Genomic DNA, 27,030 nt, shown 5'->3' with positions numbered 1-27,030 from the left:
ATTGTTATGATTTACATATATTAAAAATAAATATAACATTGGAATATTTTTTTTTAAAATAAAATAATGTTTCAATTTCTTTGTAATTGAATTATATTTTTTTCATCGCGTCTAAAAAGATTGGAGAGCTCTATATTTTTTTACAAAATTTATTTTTTTTATAATATATATATAATATAAAATAAAAACTGTACTTTTTGTCTTATATATTCAATTTTTAATGATTTTAGTATTTTATTTTGTCAAATATCATTGTTAGTCTACTCATTATCTGTGATGCTTTTTTTTATATAAATCTTTAGTATTTTTTCTGATAAGAAACTAATTTTGTGTCGAAGTGATGACATATACAGTGTCACATCAGTATTATAGATTAAAAATGACAAAAATTATCAAAATTTGAAATATATGTAATTAAAACTGAAATTTAACAATATAAAAAACCAAAATCACAAATAGATTTAGAAAAAAAAAAATACATTTTTAAAGGAAAACAAATTAATGTTAGGCTAAATTAATAATATTTTAGAAAATATATATATATTTTTTATTAACGTTCTCTATAATTAATGTATTTGAAACAGATCTCTGTTATTGATAAAAAAAATAAATGCATATATTGGAGGTCAATTAATAAGTTATACATGATAATAATTATACAATATTTATAACTTATTTGTCAAGATATTTTGCTTAGATCGACTATTTTAGAATTATCTCGTATTTAATTTTATTGATATAATATATAAAGATATTCGTATATATCTACATCAATATAAATTTCATTTATTATAGTATGTGCAAGTGCATAGGAATATTAGAAGAGGACTGTAGGAGTCTCAATAATCATGATGACAAATTTTGTCGGCACATTTCTCTTAGCTTGCTATTTCATCCAACACTTGTAGGGACATTTTCAAAATTATATACATATAAATAATCATACTCCATTTTTTTTTTTGAAAATTAAATAGTTATATTCTCGAATTATATATTAAAAATAAAATAGATATGTTGTGAGACGATATCACATATCTTTATTCATGAGACGAGTCAACACATCTCATATTTAAATTACAAAGTAATATTTTTTTATGGATGATCAAAATAAAAGATTTGTCTAATAAAATAGACTAATGAGACGGTCTCACAATAATCTTTGTTGTAAAATGGGAAATTGTCTGTTTTCATAACTGTTATGTTAACATTTATAATACAAGGTAATTTTTTTATGAGTGACTCAGATAAAAGATATATTTCACAAAATTGACTCGTAAGATCATCTCATAAATTTTTTTGTATATTATACATGGGGTGCCACTTGGTAAGAGGATAATATTTAACAAACTTGCATTGTTTTATATTTGATTCAAATTTTATAATTATTAAAATTAAAAAATATATACAATATCTTTATTTTTTAATTTATCATCTTATTTTACGAATCAATCAGTGTTATATAAACATCTTTTTAACTCTCCGATTACACGTTTATAAGATCACATCAAATTTAAGTATATTATTACTTGACATAGAACATTATATATTTAAATAATACCATAATTTTCTAATAAAATAGAAGTCTAAATTCAACCAAATATCTATTATATGTAAAAAAGTAATAAAAAATGATTTTTTTTAGCCAATAAAAAACATTGAATTTAATTATTGTTAAATAAAAGACTGAGGGGGAGAAGACAAGTGCTACAGAAAAAGCGTTTAATTCGGATTGGCTTACATGTGAAGGGAGACAAAAATGGGCCACTCGTGGGCTTGCTATCTTCTCTACGTAATAGTTTTTTTTTTAATCATATTTTGAATGTAATAGTTGATATTTATTAAAAAATATTATTTTTTTAAATCCGATTAACTTTTTTTTTAAGAAAATAACTATATTTCAAATATATTTGAAGAGATCATTTTAAAAAAATCGTTGACTAGGTTTATTTTATAAAATTCTCCTAATTAAAATCATCATCATTATTATTAGATAAAAATTTGTGTGAGACGGTCTCACGTGTCGTATTTTGTGAGACAAGTCTCTTATTTGAGTTATCAATGAAAAAATATTATTTTTTATGTTAAAAGTATTATTTTTTATTGTGAATATTGGTAGGGTTGATCGTCTCACAGATAAAGACTCGTGAGATCGTCTCACAAGAGATCTACTCTTATTATTAATATTTTTTTGTTTGACCATGTAAGTCATGTTAATATTCTAAAAAATTGAAAATTTACAGATAAAATCATCATTATCTTCCACTAAATTCGTTTTACATCCTCCTTTTTGACAATGTATTGTCTAATCATCATTATCATTATTATTAATATTTTTTGGCATCCCATGTATTTATTAATAATGCAGATTTAAAAAGTTGATTTGAAATTCATGGCCCAAAAATAAAACTAATTATTAGATGCAATTCTCGACTGATCCACAAAAAAATTCTTGTCGATCTTGTTTTTGAGTATTTGATTTGAGATTCATTTCCTCCACAATAATTGAGTTATCTTTCAAAATGGAGTATGTATCTTATGAGACGGTCTCACGAATCTTTATCTGTGAGACAGGTCAACCCTACTGATTTTCATAATAAAAAAAGTAATACTCTTAGCAACAAAAGTAATATTTTTTCATGGATGACCTAAATAAGATACCCGTCTCAAAAATACGATCCGTGAGACAATAGATCTATTAGACAAATAACTTGTCATAATATCAAGAAGTGGATAGATTATTGAGATTTGGATTAAGCCCTTTTAAAATTATGGAAGTGTCTAATCGTAATGGGAGGCCCATAAATTAATATGGTTAGGACATGAATGTTACTGGCAACATGTGAATGTCCATGTAGAGGGGGCCAATTGGAAGCCACATTCAAAGGAAATCCAATGTTTTAAGTGAGTATAAATTATATTTAAAGTATCCAATAAATGAACACTAATTATCGATTTAAAGAAATTTTTTAGTATTGTAAATAGGGATTACAATTTCCTCCGAATCAGACGGAGAATCTGATACACGATCCATAATTGTGATATATTTTTATTGAATAATATTAGTTAGATGAAATGAAGAAAATCTGTTAAAAATTATGATGTTAGGATAAATTGTTTCAATATATAGTTATTTTTTCAATATTCAATTATTATTGTTTTATTATGACGTGAGAACCTGCTGTTGTTATACATCAGTGCATATTGGATAAACCCAGAATAACACAATAACATGCAAACCACGTTAGTCAGATAAACCACTCTGGACAAACGACAAGCTCACATAAGAAGGTATTAGTAGGATAAATCGAACTCCTGACAATTGATCAAACGCTCACCCATTCCACCAACTCGTAAATACTTTGAGACTTCAATATTCAATTATAGAATGGATAGAAGATTGATGTTCTTCTTCCTCTTCTCCTTGTTAAGAAGTTATTATTGCTATTGAGGGGACTTGGATTGCTCTATTTGCAATCACCAGCAATGAGAAATAACAAAAAGAAAATTTATTATATATGGTTGTCACCACCTATCCATACAAATGGCGTAGTGGGAATGAGAATATGAAATTAGTTCGAGTGGTTGTTTAGTTGTTGCGCTATAAATCTTGATAAATAAATTCAAATGGATGTTTGCATGAAGGTTAGATTAAGAAATACTTGTTTAGTGTTGAATATTTGATATTGTTTCTTCTCGAGTAGAAATTGAAAAAGAGACGAGTTCCACCCCTCGAAATTATATTTGCACATATACGCAGAAAATACGTTGAGTGTTCGAGCATATACAAAATAATTACGTTGCGTTTGAATTGATATATTAGAAGCTAATTGTTTGAGCTCGAATTATTTTGAATTGGCCCAAATCAAGAAGATGGTCCAACTTACAATTAAATAAAAAAGGTCCATCATTTATTCAAAATAATTTGAATAGGTTAAATAACGAGGTTGGAGATTTGGAGGGAACGAGAGAAAACTCCGAGGAATATTGAAGAAAATAAAGTAATCGGCAAGTTGAAGAACACAACTCAACCAACGCATCAAACTAAAAAATGTTATAGCAACAACTCTGCAAATTTGAGGCTTTCAATTCAAGTATTTTCATTTTTAATTTTATTTCAGATTCTAGAACATTTCATCTTTTTATTCCAGTTTCAAACATTTTCCGTCCATATTATTATATTTTTATGTATTATAGATTCTTGCTGGTTGTTGTAAATACAAAATCATGTTAGAAGTTTGTTTTGTCATTTGCACTACCATTTTCCTATGTTTTAGGATTCTTATCAACCTAAGAGATAGTAACTAATGGTCAAATTTAAGATTTACTGTCGTCTGTTTTCAGAAGTTTGTTTATGTTTTTCGATCACTTTGGTGCAACTGTAAGTGACACTTCTGTCTCTACAATTTTTGTGCAAACACTAATGTTTTCAAATCTATAATGACGTATCTATTAGTTTGTTTTGGAAAATTTACTTAACAATTAATTCAAATATCGGATGGTTAATTTTTGGGTGATTGTGGTGGACGAGTACTTGTAAATTATTTTGTTTACAAATTTTTTATAAAAAGTTTAATAATATGTTTGGACAACTATTTTATAAAAATATTTTTGCAATTATAAATATTTTAAAAGTTCTAAAAACATAAAAAAAAACATTTTTCAATTATTCTTCACAAAATATACTTGGCCGTGAACATATTTTTTAAAACATTTTTATAAAATTTTTACAAAATCTTGTCTAAACACATGCTTTAAGGTTGTTTTTTGGGCTAAAGGACATGTATTTGAGATTATATATGAAAGAGAAATTTGAAATGCCTCAATAAACAAGTGAATTTGAAATCCACTCCCAATAACTAAAAATATAACTAGTCGGAGTTTGAAACATATTTTCAAGTGAATTTTGCCAACAAATGAATATATTCATAACCTAAAATTCATCTATCCAAATTCAATCTAAGTTTTTTTTATTATTTATAAATAACAAAATATTTTTAAGTGCTCATCCATACAAAGCCTTAAAATCCTCACCTCAAGTACTCCACTGAATCTAAATCTTTCAATCTAAACCGAACCTAATTCTTTCTATATAATCAAACATAAACTTATTTTCAATTACAGATACACGTATGTTCGAGATTACATTATAAAATATTTTTACGTGAGATCAAGTATGAGTCTTATGTGTTTGGACTAATGATAGTCATTGAATGTAGATATCCAGATTTGCTATCAAAGCTAGTTTTCAATAGAGCTTCTAAAACTGTGTTTGGTGATAACTCAAAAGGATAATTATCGGGTTTTTATTAAAAATAATTTAAATTTTAAATTTTTTTTCAAAAATACTTTTAAAAAAAAATATGTTTCAAAACTACCTCAATCCGCTGATGAGAAGAGCGGACGCTGCCTACGTGTAGGAGCGTCCGCGTTTACTGCTCCACGTAGGAGCGTCCGCGCTTGTCATGCGCGGACGCTCCAACGTGGAGCAGCGTCCGCGCTTACCAAGCGCGGACGCTCCTACGTGGAGCGTCCCCTCTTCTCTCATGCCAAGTGGCCCTTATTGATTGGTCCAAGCATTATGAGTGTCGATTCTTATCTTCTTCCTCATCCTCTTTTTTCCTTCATTTATCTTCCTCTGTCGTGCTCTCGTTTATCATTTCATTTCCTACGCACAATATTTTTTGAAGAAGTTGAGAAGATCTACAACATTTTTCAAAAATGGCAGATAATAGAAATCCAGAAGATCTTAGTGTCCTATATTTACAGGCGACCCATATTTCATCAAGCGTATCTTCATTAACCGTTGATGATATTGTCAAAGTGAAAAGGTCAGACAATTTGATTTGGAAGTTATATACCGATAATTACTTACACAGGCGTGTATTGTCATAGTTAAATCATATGAGTTTTTATGGAGTTTTAGAATGTGGCTCGCAAGTTATTGATAATCATTTGATTACTGCGCTTGTTGAACGTTGGAGACGTGAGACACACACGTTTCACTTTACATGTGGTGAAGCAACAGTTACATTACAAGATGTTTCAATAATTTGGAGACTGACAATTGATGGTGAAGCAGTAACCGGAGTAGACGTATCGCATAAAGTTGAGGAATGACAACACATATGTTTGGATATGTTGGGATTTTTGCCAGCATCAAAATATTTGAAAGGTGGTCATCTGTCTATGACAGCACTACATGATCATTGTATATTTAACCCTGTCAATGATGAAACTTCAGAGGTAGATGTTGTGAAATTTACTCGTTGTGTTGCGTTAATGATTATTGGAGGAATAATGTTCCCTGATTATCAAGGAGGGTCAGCTAGACTAATTTTTTTGCAACTGTTACGAGATCTTGATAACGTGAAGTCTTATAGTTGGGGTAGTGCAGTTTTAGCATTTCTATATCGTGAGTTGTGCAACGCGACACGTGTAGAGAAGTCTACAATGGCTGGACCTTTATATATCCTGCAGGTATCATTAATGTGATGTGATTATTTAACACGATATTTTGTTTAAATTTGTTAATTTTTTTTTTTATTATTACACGCAGATTTGGGCATGGAGCAGGATTAAATGTGTTAATCCCGATCGAGATGGGTTAACATTAGTTGTACCTCCCGTTGATCCGGATGCTTTAATTCCAGTTTCTCCATATGGTGCACGGTAATATGTAAAAATTATTTTTGTAAATATCATATTTATCTTGTATATTTTCTTGATATATAATTTTTTTTTGTAACTGTAGGTGGATGTATGAGTTTAGTTACACACATTCGCCAACACATTCTGTAAGAATTATAAGGGATTCGCTAGATCGTATGAATAATAATGAGGTATTATAAAATTTTAATACGTAATAGTGATTAGCCGAAAACTATTTAGTTTTTGTTGATGAAATTAATATTCAATTTTAATAATTTTTTTGCAGTTTAATTGGAGCGTATACAAGAAAAATGACATAGATGTGAAGACCATTATTGATTCATACGACAACAAAATATGGCGATGTGTTTGTCCTCTTATTTGCTTTGACATTGTGGAGATGCATCGTCCTAATCGGGTAATGCGACAATTTCGAAGGCGACAATCAATTCCAGGGTCTGCCGTCGACAATGACGATATGCATAATATCACGAGAATAGGACATCGCAACACCAACTGGAGAGATTATCATAGGAATTCAATTGAGTTGTGGAATAATAGGCTGAGACATGTTTGTAAAGGGGTGCGATACGGGCGAACGACGCAAACTGATGAAGATTACTTTGAATGGTACAATCGAATAACTGTGCGCACGATCTCACCTGCAGTTACTGCCGTTGGTTTTCAACCACAACCGTACAATACTTTTGTTGGAGAATTTAATGTTCAACAAAATTTTAGTACGCCTTCTCCGTTTTCGCATCAGTCTTCATTTGGAGGGAGCGTTGACATGGTTGGGCAACCAAGTGGGTTTGCAGGAGGCTCTACGATTTTTACGTCAGCTGAAATGAATATTGCAGGAACCTCTAATACTCAGCATGATTTTTTCGGTGATTCAGGGTATGGTGACTTTCGTCCGTTTGGTCAGACAGATTTTCAGACTCCTTATTGGTCGAACACACAAAGTTTCACGAATTTGCTTAACGTCGGACATCAGCATGTTGTGAATGATACTCGACCGCAGAGGAATGTTATATCCCCTATCACTTATCCAGATTATTCAAATGAAGGAATTCCTGAAAATATAGGATTGCGTAGAGGGACGAGAAGACGCAATCCACCTGACTGTGGAACAGGGAGCCATTTGTATCATTTTAATTATGACAATGATTCTGCTAATTAATTGTGACTATAAAATTTCAATTGTTGTACAGTTTGCGTTGTTGCACTGTGTGAATTTTATGATTTCATAAGTATAGTGTTATTTACCTGATTGTAAATTTTTTAATTTCATCAGTATCAGATTAATATAAGTGCAGGAAACAAAACACAAGTAAACAAAACTGAAATAAAAAATATAAACAAACACGTTCCAATTTCTTTTACATCTTACACACCTGAAATGAAGAAGATACACAATCGAAAAATAAGATGAAAAAACATAATTGACTTCCATATCCTCGACTTTGTTGTTCTTCTTTTGAACCTGTTGATATGCGTTAAGATCACATACCTCATTCATCCTCGTCATTATCTGGTGGTGGCACTCCCGATGCATTCCCCTGTGGCTGATAGTCATACTGAAAATTGAACGGAGAAATGAACGGCGGAGGTGGAGGAATGGTCATTGGGTCAACACCTCTATGGGCCATCATTGTATGCATCATGGACTCCAAATATGATATATGTTCATTGTGGTTCAAGTTAACTCGTTCCTGGTGTGCCATGAAGGCAAGAGTTTCATCTACTTTCTCGTTTAGGGACCGTCTGTGGGGTTGTTGGCGACGCGGGACGGCGGTGCTCGATCCACCTGTATCGCCCTCATCCGTCTTGAATTCTAAACATCGTTTAGCATACTTACGCTGCCAGTCCTGGATACAAATGGGCTTCATTGGTTGCAGCCACTCTTCATCATCACGGAACACAACGCCTGCCATCGCACACAACTCTGATATGAGACATGGAAAGAAAAGACCGATATGTCTATTATTAACGCTTATCAAAATTTGAGAATTGATAAGCTTTCCCACATTGATTGGGTAACCCTGAGATATAGCATATAGCACCACGGCTCGCTCTTTTTGAACTTCACTTTTGTGTGACACCGGCATCATTCTCCTTGCCAAAAACAAATACCAAAGAGCATTATCGGCCTTCGGATATTTTTCATCAAAACAACTCGGTGATCCCTCTACTGGTTTCCAGATCGCCCCTGGATGACACAGGGTGTCGATTATCACAGTATAATCAGGGTTAGCAACCAAAGTCTGGAAGGCGGAATCGTCGACCTCGGGCGTTTCTAAAAAAACATTGATTATATCAGAATCAAATGACACAAGTTTACCCCGAACAAAATCTTTGCATCCGTCCTCTCACCCGCATTTGCGTAAAATTCTCGCACGATCGAGACCACCGCCGCTCTCGGTTGAGCTCCAAATTTTTCCCAGCTGCACCTATCCAAATCCACAAGAGGCCCAACGTATCGATCCTCCCTTTGTCTACGAAATCCCCGCTCGATAATCGGGTTTCTATTGATTTTGGCATGTTCATACCGAGCCTGCGCCGCATCACTAACAAATCGAGTTCTATCAAACGAAGAAGAAGACCCGAGATTACCTTTCACCTTCTTGGGAGCCATTGTTTGATAATTAGATGAGGATAATTGAGTGATATTTGGAGAGTTGTAGGAATTTTGGTAAGGAGATAAGGAAAAAGGGTGGAGGGAAGAGAATTGAGAGAGAATTGAGAGAGATTTGGATATGAGATAAAGAGATAGAGAAAGGAGTGGAGGAAATATAAAGGAAAGGGAAAGAGAAAGGGGCATTGATGTGTGGAGGCAGAAATGCTCGCGCTCGAGCGGTAACTAGTTACCGCTCGAGCGCGAGCTGTTCCAAGCGCACGTAACGCGCCCGAGCGGTAACTTGTTACCGCACGAGCTCGGGGGGCTCTGGAAATTTTACCGCTCGGGCGCGAGGGGCTCTGGAAAATTTCCAGAGCCCCCTGAGCTCGTGCGGTAACAAGTTACCGCACGAGCGCGAGCTGTGCGCTGGAAAGAAACACTTGTGTCCATCTCATTTCGCAATCGAGTTGTTCTATCCCTACCAACTCTTCTTCTTTCACGTCTAACAGGATTGTGTAGCAACTCGAAAGGTGGAGGATCCCAGTAACGCTCATCTGCAAGAGGTTGAAATCTGCCTTCGTAAGTCGCTAGGTACTCAGATATGTTATACCATGGTCTCACTAGTGTCGTGGTATCCAACGAGTGCTACTTCGCGGTACAAATAGCATGAGAACATGGTATGCCAAAAATCGTCCATTTACCACACGAACAATCACTCGTTGCTAACTTCACCACATGCATATGTTGGCCACGACTTGGCCTTCCTACAGTTGCAACAGAAGCATTTTGATCACGTATATCATATTTGGCAACACGATGTTCACTAGATTTTCTCGCCCACTTGTCATACTTCCGGAATGCATAATCTGACCACATCTGATTTTCCTGAACCATTCGAGCACCTCTAGTCACACGTTCAATAAAATATTGTACGCACCTCTGAAGTGTCAAGTGTACTATGGCAGATATAGGAAGTCTACGAGCACCCTTCAACACACTATTTAAACACTCCGACATATTGGTTGTCATCACCCCACGACGCCAACCACCATCATGTGCCAAACTCCATTTTTCTTTCTCAATTCCAGCCAAATATCGGTGCGCCAAAATGTTTTTTTGTTTGATTGCCTCCATGATTGATTCAAACTTACAAATTTTATTCTGTGTGCCTGCCGCCCAGCATAAATCTTTCAGATGCACGTCTTTAAATTTAGCGTTGAAGTTTGAACACACATGTCTCAAACAAAACCGATGCACACCGTGTGGAGGTTGAAAATATGGTAGATCTGCAGTTGCGCGCACGATTCCCTTATGTCTATCAGAAATAAGACACACGCCATTTTCACCACGAACAACATGTCTTCCGAGATTCTCCAGGAACCATTTCCAAGAATCTGTTGTTTCTTAATCCACAACAGCAAATGCTAGCGGTAGAACCTGATTGTTTGCATCCAGAGTGACACCGATCAACATTTTGTGCTTGTATTTGGTATACAAGTGTGTACCATCAACACTAATTATTTTCCGACAATGCCGAAACCATCAACACACGGCCTAAATGCCCAGAAAACATAGTTCAGTGTCTTACTCATTTCATTGTTGGCTCTGAGATGCTTCCACTCCACAACTGTTCCCGGATTGTATTTGGACAAAGTACACATATATTTCGGAAGTAATTGAACCGAGCTCTCCCATGTACCATAAGCAATTTCCATAGCACGTTTCAAACTTCGCCATGCCTTCAGGTACGAGATTTGATAACCATATTTATCTTTCACATTTTCAATGATGTACTTAATCTCGTACGAAGGATCACAACGAACAACTCCCAATAGCGTATGTGCCACCATCTCACTGCTCAAGTTCTTATGGTCTATACCAACAGACGTAGATATACATGTGTGAGGCCCGCCATATTTTGTTATTTTCCAATAACCTGTCTTGGCCTTCAATGAAGCGCGCAGTCCCCATCGACAAATGACCGTAGAAGAATTATTTTTACAACGTAACTTCAACAAATTGAGTGTGCTATCCTCGACACGGTACTCACGCCTGACAACTCTGACAGAATAATCCTTCACAGATGCAATAAGATCATTCTTATCTTTAAATAACATGTTGACGCGTAATTCACCTCTATCCGGATTGTAATAGCTTGATTGCTCTCCACAAGGAACATCGACAGAATCAGGATGCTCTTCCCCAAAAAAATTATTGAAAAATGATGGTATTTCAGAAGTGTTTGACAGAAATGGTACGGTCTGCCTCTGCAATGTGTCACGTGGTGGTTGTCGAGATGATGTCCCCTCATCAGGATTCGTAAAAATATTCACTTAATCATCAACATTCGCATCGTCTTCTTCAGACTCGCTGCATGATATATCGGGTTCAGAATCAGTCCTCCAAATATAATCATTATTGGCCTCATCCGGACAACGAGCACTCGTATGTAATGTTGGATTCGGCCAATATGGAACATTATTTTGTTCCGACGAGACATTTATAAATTGATCCCAAGACCCACTTACATCATCGAATCTTATATTACCGAGTCCTTCAGTAACCTGTGGAACATAAGATTCTTGCTCCTGGAAACCACCATATGTAGACGTACCGGGTTGGTTACAAAAACCTGAATCGGATGCATGTGGAACGTACGATTCAGGATCATCAAATACAACATGATTCTCAATTGAATTTGCTTCCACGTACAGATGAAAAACATGCATATTGTCACATTGCATTATAAACTGTAAAACATCGTCATCAACGAGATTGACTTGAATTTCATGCCAAGATGCTCTCTCCATGAATGAATACTTGGTTGACATCTTCAAAACAAAATTCGCTGGATCGATTGCTAACATTTTATGCACAACTTCAACTAAATCCATCAAATTAATGGATCGTGATACTCGTATCGGTCTAACAAATGGAATGCTATATTCAATCGATTCATTATTGCTAACTACATGACCACCAAAATATAAGAGTACGTCGATGTTAGACATTTTTCACTGAGATTGGAGAAAAATTCAAAGAGAAGTGAGGGAAAATTTATGAGAATTGTTAACTGATTCAATCGAAAATTTTTCAATTATATAGGACTCGTTTCTCTATTATTGGTCTTCACGTGAAATTTTCAGAGTCTTGTTTTCTCAACTTTCACGTGAATTGTTCAGGAATCATTCGTACAATATGTTCGTTCGTACATAATAAAGACATAAGAATGGGTCAAGACGAAACGATTGGTGTAGAAAAATCGATAAAATTGTAAAAAAAAATATATATAATACAGCGTCCGTGCTTGGTGAGCGCGGACGCTCCGCGCTCCACGTTGGAGCGTCCGCTGATGACAAGCGCGGACGCTCCTACGTGGAGCAGCGTCCGCGCTTTGTGGTAGCGTCTGCTCTTCTCATCAGCGGATTGAGGTAGTTTTGAAACATATTTTTTTTTAAAAGTATTTTTGAAAAAAAATTTAAAATTTAAATTATTTTTAATAAAAACCCGATAATTATCACAAAAACCAAACTGCACAATCTCATGATTTAGCCAAAGCCCGGGCACAGTTGCTTCACGGATCATAAGTTATATGGACCTAATTCAAAACAATCTACATTTGAATTTTAACATTTTTGGTCCTTAAAACTAATGAAAAAAAACATTTGAGAATATAAGAGGAAAATAATAAAATTGTTCTTAAGGTTGACAACTTTGCTCACGGGTTCGGGCCTCGTGGAGAAAACCTGAAACGAAGACGTGGATATCTGATTTTTTCGGGTTCAAAGATTTTTTAAAATTTATCAAACAGCTCGGGTTGGATATATAATTATTATCCTCATCCTGGAACTCACCCCAAAAATAATATTAATAATAAAATAATAATATAATAATATTATTTTTTATAAAAAAATAATATTATTAAAAAATAATATTACTAGTGATATTAGTATTAATATTATCACTAATAATAATAGATAATTATAAATTTTGGTTCGAAAAAATCCTGGAACCTGCCCTCATCTTACCTCATTAATATTTTTGAAACGAGGATGTTAATCGATATGAAGATTTAATCCCCGCAGATTCGAGTTCAAAGATTCATCGAACTCGAAAAAGTGGGATTGAGGTGAGTATGAGTATGAAGATGAAATTTGAGGACGGGAATGAGGATGACAAAACCGCTCCGCCTTGTCTTCATCTCTAATTACTCTAGTCAGATATATTATTTTTGTGCCAACCTATTTAGAAATATGCACTTTTTCTATGATATTAGAATGAGTCAACATCAAAATAAAATAAAAAAGAGAATGATTTTCATTTAACATCGTGATACTTCAATTCTTGAGTGTACTTTATATGTGTCAAAGAATTTAATCAGGAGGAATTCGAATTGTTTGGGATCCTTTGTTGGGCGATTTGGCGTGAAACTTGTATTCGAAAGCACGATGCCGATGGTAAGATCATGAAAAGTTAGAGTAGATTGGGTTTATGTATTTCTAGATTCGGTTTGCTACTCTATATTAAAGTGTGGTATCTCAATATGTACTTCACAAATCTCAGCAGATCATTTATGGAATCCGCCCAGCCCTAACTTATTTCGACTAGATGTTGATGCGGGGTTCGATACCAGGCTTAATAAATTCAATGTTGGAGCGATAATTAGAGATTCACGGTGAGTAACTAAAGGTGCCCATGCACTTATCATCTATAATCCCTATAGTGTCATTGCAGCTGAAATTCTGACTATTCGTTGTGGTATGGATTTTTGTCTACATGTGTGTGTTTCTTCTGTTTGTATTTATTCTGATTCCAAGGAGGCGGTTTGTATAGTTCTCAACCCAGATTTGGACATTGGCCCTGTTGGTGTATTCTATGTTCCTAGTCAATCATTTTGTGTCGATCAAACATATGTATCGTTCGGTCAATATCGTGGCACACTTTCTTGCTCTTAGAGCATTCAATAGCTCTTCCAATTTACTTTTGGCTAGATGGAAATATTCCGTCATGATTTTTTGTATTATAACTCGAGATTTATCAAATTGATGTTATGAATGCTTAACTCTTTTTTTTTTTTTTTTTTTTTTTCTTTTATATAACATGGCAATGAAAAACTTCAAATTGATTTTGTTATTTTTCCCAGTAGGAAATTGTATGAAAGGAAATGTAGAGAAATTGTTTTCATTACTGCGAACTGATTGACTTCAAGATAAACCAAGCCGCCGCCGCCACTCCCACCAAATCTCCGGCGGCGTCATGCCGGTCTTCAAGACCCCTTTCAACGGATACTCCGTCAAATTCAGCCCTTTCTACGAGAACCAGCTCGCCGTCGCCACATCCCAAAATTTCGGCATCTTAGGCAACGGCCGCCTCCATATCCTCCAACTCGGACCTATCATTACAGAACGTATCGCGTTCGACACTTCCGATGGCGTCTACGACATCTGCTGGTCTGAATCCCACGACTCCGTCATCGTCGCAGCGATCGCCGACGGGAGCCTCAAGATTTATGACTTGTCCTTGCCGCCAACTGCGAACCCTATTCGCTCGCTCCACGAGCACGCGCGCGAGTGTCACGGCGTGGATTTCAACACCGTTCGTAAAGACTCGTTTTTGAGCGCTTCATGGGATGACACGGTGAAGCTGTGGACCGTGGATAGGCCGGCGAGCGTGAGGACTTTCAAGGAGCACGCTTATTGTGTGTACTCCGTTGCTTGGAATCCTAGGCATGCCGATGTCTTCGCTTCCGCTTCCGGGGATTGTACGGCTCGCATTTGGGATGTTCGAGAGCCAGGTAATGGCTTCTATTCAAAGTATGGATCTTTCATTATACATCTCATCACCCACCCCATACCCAGTCCCTTATCATATTGGTGCAACGGAAAAATAACTGTGTTTTGGGGTAAATATTACCTTTTCAGGGGAAAAAAAACTGGACATCAAATTTAATTTATAAATGTTTTTGGGGAAAAGGCGATTGAACTAGTATGTTCTGTGCGAAATTATGTTAATTTATGCAGTAAATTTAAAATCTTGGCATTCTCTTCGTTGCTCCATCCCTGATAATGATAAAGAATTAAGTTTAACTTGAAAAGAGTTCATCTTTAGTAAATAAGTTGATGTCCCATGTTAGTACAGATTATTTTGCTACTCGTGATCACAGGCAGATTTTGTTTTGTCAAAACTTGACTAGTATGGTTCTTTTTCTTTTTTTTTTTTCCAGGTTCTACCATGATTCTTCCTGCGCATGAATTTGAAATCCTGTCCTGTGATTGGAACAAGTATGACGACTGCATAATCGCCACTGCCTCGGTGGATAAATCAATAAAAGTGTGGGATGTTAGGAATTACCGAGTACCCGTGGCTGTGCTTAATGGGCACGGTTATGCAGTGAGGAAGGTGAAGTTTTCACCACACAGAGGAAGTTTGATAGCATCATGCTCGTATGATATGACAATATGTTTGTGGGATTATATGGTTGAGGATGCTCTTATCGGGAGCCATGATCACCATACAGAGTTTGCCGTTGGTGTCGATATGAGCGTGCTTGTCGAAGGGCTTCTGGCCAGCACCGGGTGGGACGAGCTCGTTTATGTCTGGCAACATGGAACAGATCCCAGAGCATCGTGAAAACGATGGCTATTGATTTGTTATTGCTATTCTTGGTTTTTATATAGTGATATATCCAGAAGAAGGGGTGATTTCATATTGGAAAGTAGGAGAGCGGGTGTCATCCCTTGTGTTGGTCATGCGAAATCATTGGTATTTAAAATGAGATAAAAATTGTGGCTTACAAGTTCGAAATTGTGCCTCGACAGAGAGAATGTAATTCAGGTTCTTTATAATACTTTCCCAAAGAGAGATGAACGTATTAATAAAGTTGAGCTGGCACTTCGTGTTCGTTTTCTCTGTTATCTTGTTTGGGGAACGATCAAAACATGGATTATCAACTTTCTTTGAATGTCTCGCAAAGAAAGTGAGATAAAAAAAAAAGATATTTGGGAAAAAAAGGTTTAGAGTAGCTCGTACGTGCGTGTGACGTAATCATGAATACTTCATGCTTTGTGGCATAAACATTCCTTTTTTCACAGTTCGATTCCGGAATGGCTCTTGAAACTTTAATATTTGTACGTCGATGTTCTCCAATTCTGAAAATTGGGGAACTTTAATGAGAGTACAATATGTCTAATAGATTTGATACCAACTTGGTACCAACCTAAGCAGACAGCACACGCAAGTCAAGTGGAGAAAAACTTCAGCATCATTTAATCTTCGAAGACTAATATCTATTGCCATAGCTGTATAGAGTGATTCTTCAATGAAAACATTTCTATTCTAGCTTGCGAAATCTCCATCATTCACGGTACACTCGAGCAATGCATTTGCAGCAACGAAAAGGATCACATTAAACTAACAACCTTTCACAATCATGCAGCCGTGAGAGAATCTCCTGACAAGATGGCCGTTTATCTGGTTCAGACCAGCAATCTAATGAAAAAAATCCACTGTGAACTTTCACTGGAATGAAAAAGAGAAGTCAACCTAAAACTTAATCTATAAACGGACCTGCAATTAGAGTGCTCAGTGGACCTTCTGGAATTTCAAGCCTCTGTCCATCATTGGCAACAGCATATACTACCTGCTCCATGCAAATCATAAACACAGTTGGATGATTTATTTTTATATGTCGAGATGCAAATGTTGATGGAAACATCATGTAAGACTTACTTGGATTGATGGTATGCCTTCCCACGGTTTCTTTAGCGTGCAGAGTTCCCATATTAGGACCCCAAGACTAAATATGTCACATTGCTCCGTGAAGGGTTCATTGCGGATAAGTTCTGGTGCCATCCATTCCGGAGTTCCAGCAGAAGAAGAATCCTTCATTGGTCTGGTATTAAGTCTCCGAGAAAGCCCAAAATCACATATCTTAACCGCCCAATGCTTATTCACAAGACAATTTGCACTTTTCAGATCACGGTGTGCTATTTTCATCCGATGTATGTGCATCAAGCCCCTAGATAATCAAGTGAAACCAAAACCAAGTATCAAATGATGAACTAAGTTAAAACAATAGATAGCTATTAAGCTATATAACATCAGATCTCCTTTGTCATGCCTAGTACAATATATTCTTCACCATGTTTAACATTAGATCTAGAATAATACATTTTACATGTAATAAAATGAAAATTCATTCTTCTCATTTTTGAAACCGAATATTCAGTATTGGAAAGAAATCTATTTTACATCGGCCGTCTTTAATGTGTGTCAACATAATGTATTCACAAATTCTAATTCAATTCAGAAGCCTTCATCTATTACAGATGATAATGAAATTTTCACAATCTATACTCTATGGTTCGATCCTCACTGAATCAAAATAAGATCTAAACTCTAAACATTTTCGATCACCCCAAACAGAACAGATACATTGGAATACGACTTAGACTCCATCAACTATGCTCTGTTCCTTTATTTTGGCGACAGAAACACAGTTTTCCTATGTGCCATATCTTATCAAACAAGTGGAAAAGTATAAAGGAAGAGATGAGCAAATGCACCTGCATATATCACACAGCATTTTAAATCTCCTCTGCCAGCTAAGTTTCTTTTTCAGTCCACTAGAATGCATCAGAAAATACAATGATCCCATTTCCATGTATTCAGTAACCAGGGACAAGCGAGGAGGCTTCGTGCAAGCACCAAGGAATAGTATCACTGTATGAGAAAGTATGTGTTCATTGGCTAAACAGAGAAACTGAAACAAGAATACATTTTTTAAAATGGTTTAGGTAGCAAGATTACCATTTGGGTGGCGAATTCGGCTGAACAAGGAAAATGATTGGTTAGATAATCAAAAGGATGTAACTTAACTTTTTCGGGAAAAAAAGAAAAACCAAAAACATTAAAAATCACCATGCATTACCTCAAGATAGATACCTCGTTACAAAAATCTTCAACAATCTCATCAGTTAGATCTTGTTCAAGAAACACTTTAATCGCTACCTCTAAACCATTCCAGGTGCCTCTGAAAACTTCCCCGAAAAATCCTATGATACCACATAGAAAAAAGGGTGTTCAACTTGGATGGAGAGGTAAATAACATGAAAATATGTTTACCAATATTAACTACTAGTAACAGGTACATTTGAAGACTGGAAGCAAAATCTTTGGTAAGGTAAAGTTTATTGATAAATATAGGAAAAAAGATAAACGGAATGTTTAAGAAACAGAAACTTCAAAAGCTAAACAAAAGAAAACACAAAATTAAAAACAAATTGGCCTCCCGACGCAACAAAAGCATTGTAATAATTTGTTTGGCCTACCTAAATCTTTCACAAACTTCTAAGGACTATACGCAGAATCACAAGATTGATTCAGTATGAGAGATGGGGCAGAGTAAAAGTAGGTTGCAACAAAATATGAATAACAATATCAATGTATATATAATGCCATTTGGATGCCATAAACAAAATATTTGAAGCAAAGTATAGTTATTCTGGTGAAGAAATTCCAAGTTTGAATGGAACTCGGGTAGAATCTAATGAAAAGCAATTCCAAGAATTGGGCAATTTGACGATAAAACAGAGACCAAAATGTATGGCTTGGCTGCCTTTCCAGCTTCAATAGAACACATTAAGTCTCCTGATTACTATAATTGGGCACTTCCAGAAATCACGATACCATAGTAAATGGAAAGTTGAAACGTAGTAAGGTAGAAAAAAATGTTAATCCAAATATGAAAACTGAATTAACCTTACTTAGCCTGTATATAATTTGTATTGTGGGCTAGGTATCTTCAGAGAGCATATGACATGAAGTAACGAACTTCATGATTCAGAAAATAGTGAGATTAATTAACTGTACATGAGTTGAAATTAGAAAACAAATAAAATCATTAAAAAATAAAATTAGATGTAATAACGACCCAATAGATAAACAAAACTGCCTGAAACCAAATGTTTTACACAAATGATGGATGTACAGTAACTATGTCCGCTTCGAACAAAAAATAAGAGACATATTGGCTTATTCAATCAATTCTGTCCGCTCTGAATCGGAGAAGTGTGAAAACATCTGCTGTTCTTATGATATAAAAATAAACCAAGTGGAATGACATAGACTGACCAAACTTTTGTATGTATGGTTGCTCAGTTACATTCAACCAAAAGGGGACGCCGAATAAAATTACGCTTGGCGAATTATGAACAACCCCAAACACAGCATACCTATTCCAACGCGAGTTCCAATGGTTATTTCAGAAAAATCAATGTTCCATTCTTGGAATGGCAATAACGGTTTGTTCAAGATTGTTGACGATTCCAGAACTTTATCGAATGTTGACATCATATTAGAACTGGCAAAAACCTCTGTGGGCTCACTCCCAGTAGAAGCTTGATTGGAGAAATGATGAGGAGATGAAGGCAATGAGATTGCCTTGTGGGTACTATATTGCTTCCGACGGAAAATATCTGTCAAAAGTTTTTGGCCATAAATTCCATCATGATCATCTAGACTCGACCTTGACACCTGAGAACGAAAATTTATAATTTGAAATAAACCAAATGATACCAAAAAATAAGGAATTCCTGCAAGAAGTAGACATCTGTTGTTCAAGGCCTTCAGGCAACTAACATGTATACAATTTTTAACTTGCAAAGAAAATGAGTAACATTTTTTTGAGTACTGAACTCATTTTAAATAAAAACATAATCACACACTCACTAAAAGAAAAGGGACGAAAAGAAAGCAAGAAACCAAGGAAGACGTTAATTTGCATCTAAGAATACACATAAAATGTATGGTTTGAAACATAGCTTAAAATTACTGAACTGAAGGAGAAATAATATTTGCAGAATTCCACTTCAATCCTTCAAGATAAAAGCAAAGAGGAGAGCATACACTTTCTTGAAGATCAGAGCTATCGTCTTTCTCGCTTGTAGAACAACTACCAGATGAATTTACTTGTTCCACTGGAAGACGATTCCGCATCAGATTCTTATTCAATTCTCGAACAGCCCTAGAATTAATTTCACGGACAGAAGTGAAATGACGCAGCTTTACCAAAAAAGCTGGTATAACTACCAAATGTATTAAATTACAGTAGACTTTTTCTGCAATCAATTCAATTCACGACAAAGTTCACCGAAGAGGTTACATCACAATACCATGCATGCACATAGTAGTGGGACCCTTTCTAAAAGGCTTAATTTAAAATGAGGAGATTTTCACCACAGAGATTTAACAGCAAAAACTCCGGTTTATTAAAAACTTAGAAATTTACCTTTATAAGAAAATTTTAAAACCCTAGAAAAGGTTCCCACCTGAAGAACAAAGGGCCACAAAAGTTTGCAAACTGAAGTTGCAACTTCATTACATTATTAAGCAAAAACCGGACATCCCCCAAAATTTTAAGTTCCAACCAATTCTTCACAAATACAATATGCAATCAGGTTTAGTTCCTGTAAATTGACATTGACATTTACATTTTAGATAATTCTGCCATGCCATGTTAAGAATTATGCTCCACGCAATCAAATCAGACAGTTATTGTTCACGTGGAAAATTTGTCCACAGAAACTTAAAACCAAACAATCGGAGACCTTGTATATTTGCTGCTAAATAAAATGGTTGCAGTATTATAATCTTAACCTCAAAGGCAATTTTCATGAAGTAGTCAATATGTCTACAATCAAAAGTATATCAAGGCACACCAGCTTTATGGGATTTAAAAAATTACAGAAAATTTGGAATCCCATCTAGTCTATCGTGTAAGACAGAATAAAAAGATTATGCCACAACATATAATGTAATTGAATAGTTTTATGGGTTTAATTCGAAGAGTCTTGTTTCCTACAATTGAGCAGCAAGATGCAATATGTTAGCCTAGCTGTCATACAGTCTTCAGATAATGCATTAGCCAATCAAAACCTTGTTGTCAATACACCTTCTTTCGATAATGCGCCAGCCATTGTGACCACACGTTTTTAATATAGTGCATCAGATAGACCTATTTTGATGCAACATTTAATGCATGTCTAGTTCAGCAGTCCTCCATTTGAAAACAAGTGGAGAAACAGAGATATCATTACAGACACGGTTAGCTTGGAGAAGAAAAGGGAATAAGGCTGAAGGCTAAAGACCTTGATAGGCACACAAAGTGTATTTCAGGATCGCCCACTAGGGAGCTTAAAGAAATCCATCAGCGATAGACGTGACAGGTTCTGGCTTTTAGGTTGGCGTATTGGTTCTAGCTACGTGACAGGTTCTAGCTTTTAGGTAGGGTAATTGGTTCTAGCTTGTGCTAGGGGTAAGGGAAGAATACTCTCATTTAAAGCCAATCTTCTCCTTCTAAAGGATTTTCATATGTGATTTCGATTTATGTTTTTGAACACAAAATTCCAGGGAAGTTATATCATTTTCATGTCCAAATGTTGAGTTCAGTTCAATAAAAGCCGGTTCTTAAAATTGCACTACCCTCTTTATGTTTGCGTTGAAAATCATGATCACAGCAGACATGATCACAGCAGAAAATCTTTATCTATTCCAACATTGTCGGAAGCATGCGATACCAATGTCCGAAAGTAATGAAAGAGCAAACAACCAAAATTTCTACCACTACCTCTAGACTGATAACTCATATAAAAAATACCAATGCGGCAATACTTAAGGGTGAACAACCTCACAATATCATCACCAATCTCAGGAATCATGCTAATACAGCGTCGTCTTCTCCTGCGGGCTTCTATCGGGGATGCACCAGCAGACCTGAAATTTGGTATATAATTTGATAGGTATAAAAGAATAAAACAAAATGTCCTTTTTACCCCATTAGATAAAAGAAAAACATAAAAACTGAGGACAAAATGAAGAAACAGTAAGTGGGTAACCAAGCACCATTTATTGTTGTCTGCAAAAGCTGGAAATAATGAAATGTAAAATTTAATTCACAGACATGTTTATTTCGTAACTGTACAAGTCCATATTAAATACTGTATCTTATTAAATTTTAGGAACCTGAAAAAACTGTTACAGAAATTTTATGGATAAATTCCTAAGAGAAATTGTTAAATAATGAACCAGACATGTTTTTGAAATACTGATGCCAAATTATTCTTTGCCTTTACAAGAATAAGGTATTTTCCGGGTCATAAAGATCGAACAAGTTTGATTTTAAAAATATCCAGACAAATGTCTTTTTATAAATGTACATAAGAGCAAACGACATGAATAATGTAAGCATCACCAAATGAAAAAAATCAAAGGAGAGCACAGGTCATGAGTTGGCTTTCACATTACGATAATATGAAGGAAAGCACAGGTCACAAGGTAGCTTTCACATTACGATAATATGAACTTGCAAAGAAATCATATATGATCCTTACACCTTGATGCATTAATGTCGTACTCTTCAAAATGATGGCTGCGACCACCAAGCATAGATCTCCCATGTCCACGGAAGAAAGGATGTTCCGGACTAAAAAACGATGGAAATTTGTAAACACACAAGAGAAACCGAAAAATTAGAAATATGTAAAATACATAATTAAAAAGCAGTTCTACATTTCTGGCAAGAACTAACACCTTCATAAGAGAAAACCTAACAAGAAACAAGAGATACAACAGAAGAAAGTAATGCAGTAAAATAATTACTTCATTTAAATAGAAAGAGAAAATGGATCTTGCTCCCCAAATATGGTAGCAGAAATGCATGAATAAATACATTATTAAGTTTTGTCCTAAACCTAAGAAAAAAGAGGATGATACCTCAAATCACTTGAATGTAATTAAATCTACTCTATTATTAAGTAACGTTAATACTCAGATGGGTTGTGTTGGAGGTGTTCCAATATTCATTCTTGCATAAGAATTTACAAAACTTCATGCCCGAGTTGTTTTTATGTAACTTCATCTAATTTGATAAATAATAATTTACTAATCACCATCAAATTATTAACATCTGATTCAAGTGATTTAAAACAAAATAAGGATGCCAAAGATCTGCATCTAATGTCCTTTTTATAATATTAATCTGATCAAATTAACATGAAATTTTTGCTCATGGGTCTCCCACTTGAAATTTTGCACCCTTATCATCAAGGTTCAGTTAGGTCACAGATGTCAACAGTTCATAGACGTCCCAGAGATCTATATAACATTTTCACTGAATATAGAAACTTCAGCGTTGTATCTGTTATGATAAAATCAGATAGCTTTCAAACCATGCAACTCAGCCAAACAAGGATATCTAGGCAAATAAAAAAGGATAAGCTAACTGGTCCCTGATATGATTCCACAGTCATGTTCCTGAAACTAATGCCTGTTATAATTTAAAAATAATAGATAGATAGGAGGGAGAGAAACAGGATCTATGAGGTTGGTCAGAAATGCCAACATCCAGGATATAAATACTCAAAAGCCCAAAAATCTTGTGTTAATCTTTTTTTTTTTATAAGAGACCAAATTTTATTATTGATAAAATGTTTACATTGCGGGTTACATAAGTGGACTAGGAGTCCACTAATTAAGTTATGTCACCCTATTTGAAAGTACATGATTCTTGAAAGAGCTAGTGATACACAAAATCCCACTGTCGAATCAAATCTAAAACTGCGATGTTATCAAAATCTTTGTGATTTCCGATCCACATTGCGATGGTAGTTTTGATCGTATCCCAGGTGAAGTCCGCATTTTTTTCTCTGTCTTCAAAAATCCGTCTGTTTCTTTCCAACCAAATTGTCCAACAGATGCAATGGACAACAACCTGCCAAAATGTTCTTCCTCTGCTACCTGTTAGGCAACCCAAATCCAAGGCATATAAATCGAGGGCCGATTTAGGTATAACCCAAACTAGCCGAAGTTCTTGCAATGCTCTCTCCCATAATGATATTGAAAAAGGGCAATGTATGAGCATATGATCCTGAGTCTCGATCGCATTTCTGCACAACACGCACCAGTTTGGAGACAAGGCATTTCCCAGGCATCTTTTTTGAATCATCTCCGAGGTAGGTAGCTTACCCAGAGTACAAATCTAGGAAAAAACTTGGATCTTGGTGGGGACAGGAACTTTCCAAATAGCATGGAAGGTTAGAGAAGGTGGTTGAGAATTATTCGGTAAAAGAGACTCATAGAATGAACTGACAGAGAAAATACCCGAGGGATCCCCACACCAGTGAATAGAATCATCTACCCCCTCTACTAACGTAACCAAATCTAGGACTCCTAACAACTCAGACAACTGCTGAAGTTCCCCATCTCTCACTTCCCGACGAAAGTTTAAATCCCAAGACTGAGAACGTGACTCCGAATCAAAATGAACAAAGAAAGAAATAGGCACATTGTGAAGGGTTGAAAGCTGAAACAAAGCTGGGAATTGGACTTTGAAAGGAAATTCCCCCCTCCACCTATCCTCCCAAAATCTAACCCTATTCCCTCCTCTTACTTGAATAGAGACACGATCTTTAAAGATAGGGTACATATGGGAAATGAACTTCCATGGGCATCTAAACGTTACGCTTCTTGCCAACCCCGCAGCCCACCCATCCTCTTGTACCCCGTACTTACTAACGATAATTTTCTTCCATAAAGTGCCTTCCTCTTGGAAAAATCTCCACCACCACTTCCCTAACAAGGCTTTATTTCTGTTTTGAATGTTCCCAATTCCCAAACCACCTTTTTCCTTCGGCTTACAAACTTGTTACCAAGCTACCAAATGAATATGTCTGTCATCATCCGCCCCATCCCATAAGAAATCTCTTGAGATCTTATCCATCGAATTCGCTATACTCTTGGGGACCCGGAATAGAGACAAATAATACGTCGGGATAGAATTCAACACCGACAAAATCAATGTAAGTCTTCCACCTCTAGACAGGAATGCTTTCTTCCAATTAGCCAGTTTCTTCGACATTTTAGCTACTACGTTCCCCCAAAACGAAGCCTTTAGCGGGTTGCCACCCAACGGTACTCCCAAATATTGAATCGGCCAACTTTCTGTACCACAGCCCAATTGTGTAGCTAATCTTTCTACCGCTGCTTGGTCCCGGTTAATTCCCAGCAATGCACTCTTCTCCCAATTAATTCTTAATCCTGACATATCACAAAATGAAGTCACAATTTGTACCAAGAATATTAAGTCTTCCTCTTCCTTACCAAAGAGAAGTGTGTCGTCCGCAAATTGAATATGGGATATCGAGATCATGTCTCTTCCTACCTCTATCCCTTTTATGAGTTCCATATCCTTTGCCTTGTCTATCAACCTTCCCAATACATCTACCACCAACACGAACAGGAAAGAAGATAATGGGTCTCCTTGGCGAAGACCTTTGAAGGCCTTAATTTTTCCCCTGGACCTCCCATTAACCATCACAGAATATGAAACATTGGACACACAACCTCGCATCCATGATCGCCATCTCTTTCTGAAGCCCTTTTTCTTCAAAACAAAGTCCAAGAACTCCCAACTCACACTGTCATAAGCTTTCTCGAAGTCTACCTTCATCACCCAACCCTTCTTTTTCCTTCTCCTCCCTTCTTCAATAAGCTCATTTGCAATTAGACTACAGTCCAGAATCTGTCTTCCTGCCACGAATGCATTTTGTGATTTTGAGACCGTTTTCGCTATCACATTTTTCAATCTCTCTGTTAGTACCTTTGCGATTATTTTGTACAAACTTGTTACAAGACTGATCGGTCTGAAATCCCTTACTTTGTACGAATCAATTTTCTTTCTAATCAAGCAAATGTATGTCTCATTAGTTGCCCCGTTTATAATTCCGCTCTGAAAGAATTCTTTAAAAACCTCCACAAGATCTAGTTTGACTATCTCCCAGCATTCTTGGAAAAAAGCCATTGTAAAACCATCAGCCCCCGGACTCTTCCCTCCATCGCACATGAATACTGCCTTCTTTATCTCTTGCTCCGTGAAGTTAATCTCTAGCTGTCTACTCATCTCCTCTTCAATTGGGTACCAATCCACTCCTTCAATACCCCAACCACCCGCATTCGGCACGCCATACAAACCCTTAAAGAATTCTAAGATTTCTGAAACAATTTCGTCCCCACAAGTTGTAATGCTTCCGTCAGTCATTTCCAATCTATCAATGGTGGACTTACTCTTGCGTAGGTTTAGTAGTGAGTGGAAAAATCTCGTGTTTTGATCCCCTTCTTTGAGCCATTTTAGCTTGCTTTTTTGGTAATGAATTTGGTTCGATCGATTTGATAATTCCTCTAGCACTCTTATTGCCTCTTTTCTCTCATCTGCTAAATCTTCTGTACCCCTCCCCTCTGCCTCCAAAGTATCAATTCTGCTGATGGTATTCAACAATTCTGCAGATTTCATATCCACCCTACCGAACTCCTCCTCATTCCATTTTTTAATCTCACCCTTAACTGCCTTGAGTTTCATCATGAATCTATATCCCTCCCACCCTTGTGAATTGTTATCATCCCACCACCTTTTCGTCATGTTTTTGAAATTTTTATCTCTTAGCCACACATTCTCAAACCGAAAAGGTGTTGGTCCCCACTTATTAATCGTCAAATCAAGCACAAGAGGGAAGTGGTCGGATGTAATTCTTGGCAGGATTGTTTGTCTGTAAATCGGGTATAATTGAGTCCATCCCACTGTAAACAAAAATCGATCTAATCTGCAACAAATGGGTATTCTCCTTAGGTTTGACCACGTGAATTTACCATTCAACAAAGATGGATCACAGAGCTCAAGTTCCTGAATCAAAGTATCAAAACAGCGCATGCTC

The 27,030-nt window shown here is 35.9% G+C and overlaps 2 protein-coding genes across 4 annotated transcripts in view; one reads left to right on the top strand and one right to left on the bottom strand.

Annotated features, from left to right (window-relative positions):
- The first annotated feature begins 14,416 nt into the window (after positions 1–14,416).
- On the top strand, positions 14,417–16,169 carry LOC140804836 (peroxisome biogenesis protein 7-like). Its single transcript, XM_073160986.1, has 2 exons — positions 14,417–15,062; positions 15,492–16,169. Exons 1-2 carry the CDS (start codon positions 14,525–14,527, stop codon positions 15,896–15,898), a joined length of 945 nt encoding a protein of 314 aa, XP_073017087.1. The 5' UTR covers positions 14,417–14,524; the 3' UTR covers positions 15,899–16,169.
- Positions 16,170–16,299: 130 nt separating this feature from the next.
- Positions 16,300–27,030, bottom strand: part of LOC140804834 (probable serine/threonine-protein kinase SIS8) — a 42,712-nt gene continuing 31,981 nt past the window's right edge. For all 3 annotated transcript variants that reach the window (XM_073160984.1, XM_073160983.1, XM_073160985.1), the window contains 10 exons: positions 22,659–22,748; positions 21,953–22,039; positions 20,174–20,291; positions 19,501–19,801; positions 18,198–18,321; positions 18,077–18,096; positions 17,833–17,989; positions 16,997–17,285; positions 16,835–16,907; positions 16,300–16,756 (listed from right to left, as the gene is read on the bottom strand). In XM_073160984.1, the coding sequence (XP_073017085.1) occupies positions 16,674–16,756; positions 16,835–16,907; positions 16,997–17,285; positions 17,833–17,989; positions 18,077–18,096; positions 18,198–18,321; positions 19,501–19,801; positions 20,174–20,291; positions 21,953–22,039; positions 22,659–22,748 (1,342 nt within the window). In that variant the 3' untranslated portion in view covers positions 16,300–16,673. The remainder of the gene's footprint in view (positions 16,757–16,834; positions 16,908–16,996; positions 17,286–17,832; positions 17,990–18,076; positions 18,097–18,197; positions 18,322–19,500; positions 19,802–20,173; positions 20,292–21,952; positions 22,040–22,658; positions 22,749–27,030) is intronic.

The sequence above is a fragment of the Primulina eburnea genome, chromosome 11, assembly GCF_022965805.1.
Source record: "Primulina eburnea isolate SZY01 chromosome 11, ASM2296580v1, whole genome shotgun sequence".
Taxonomy (NCBI): domain Eukaryota; kingdom Viridiplantae; phylum Streptophyta; class Magnoliopsida; order Lamiales; family Gesneriaceae; genus Primulina; species Primulina eburnea.
The sequence above is the reverse complement of the archived record's forward strand: the minus strand, read 5'-3'. Positions and strand labels throughout refer to the sequence as shown.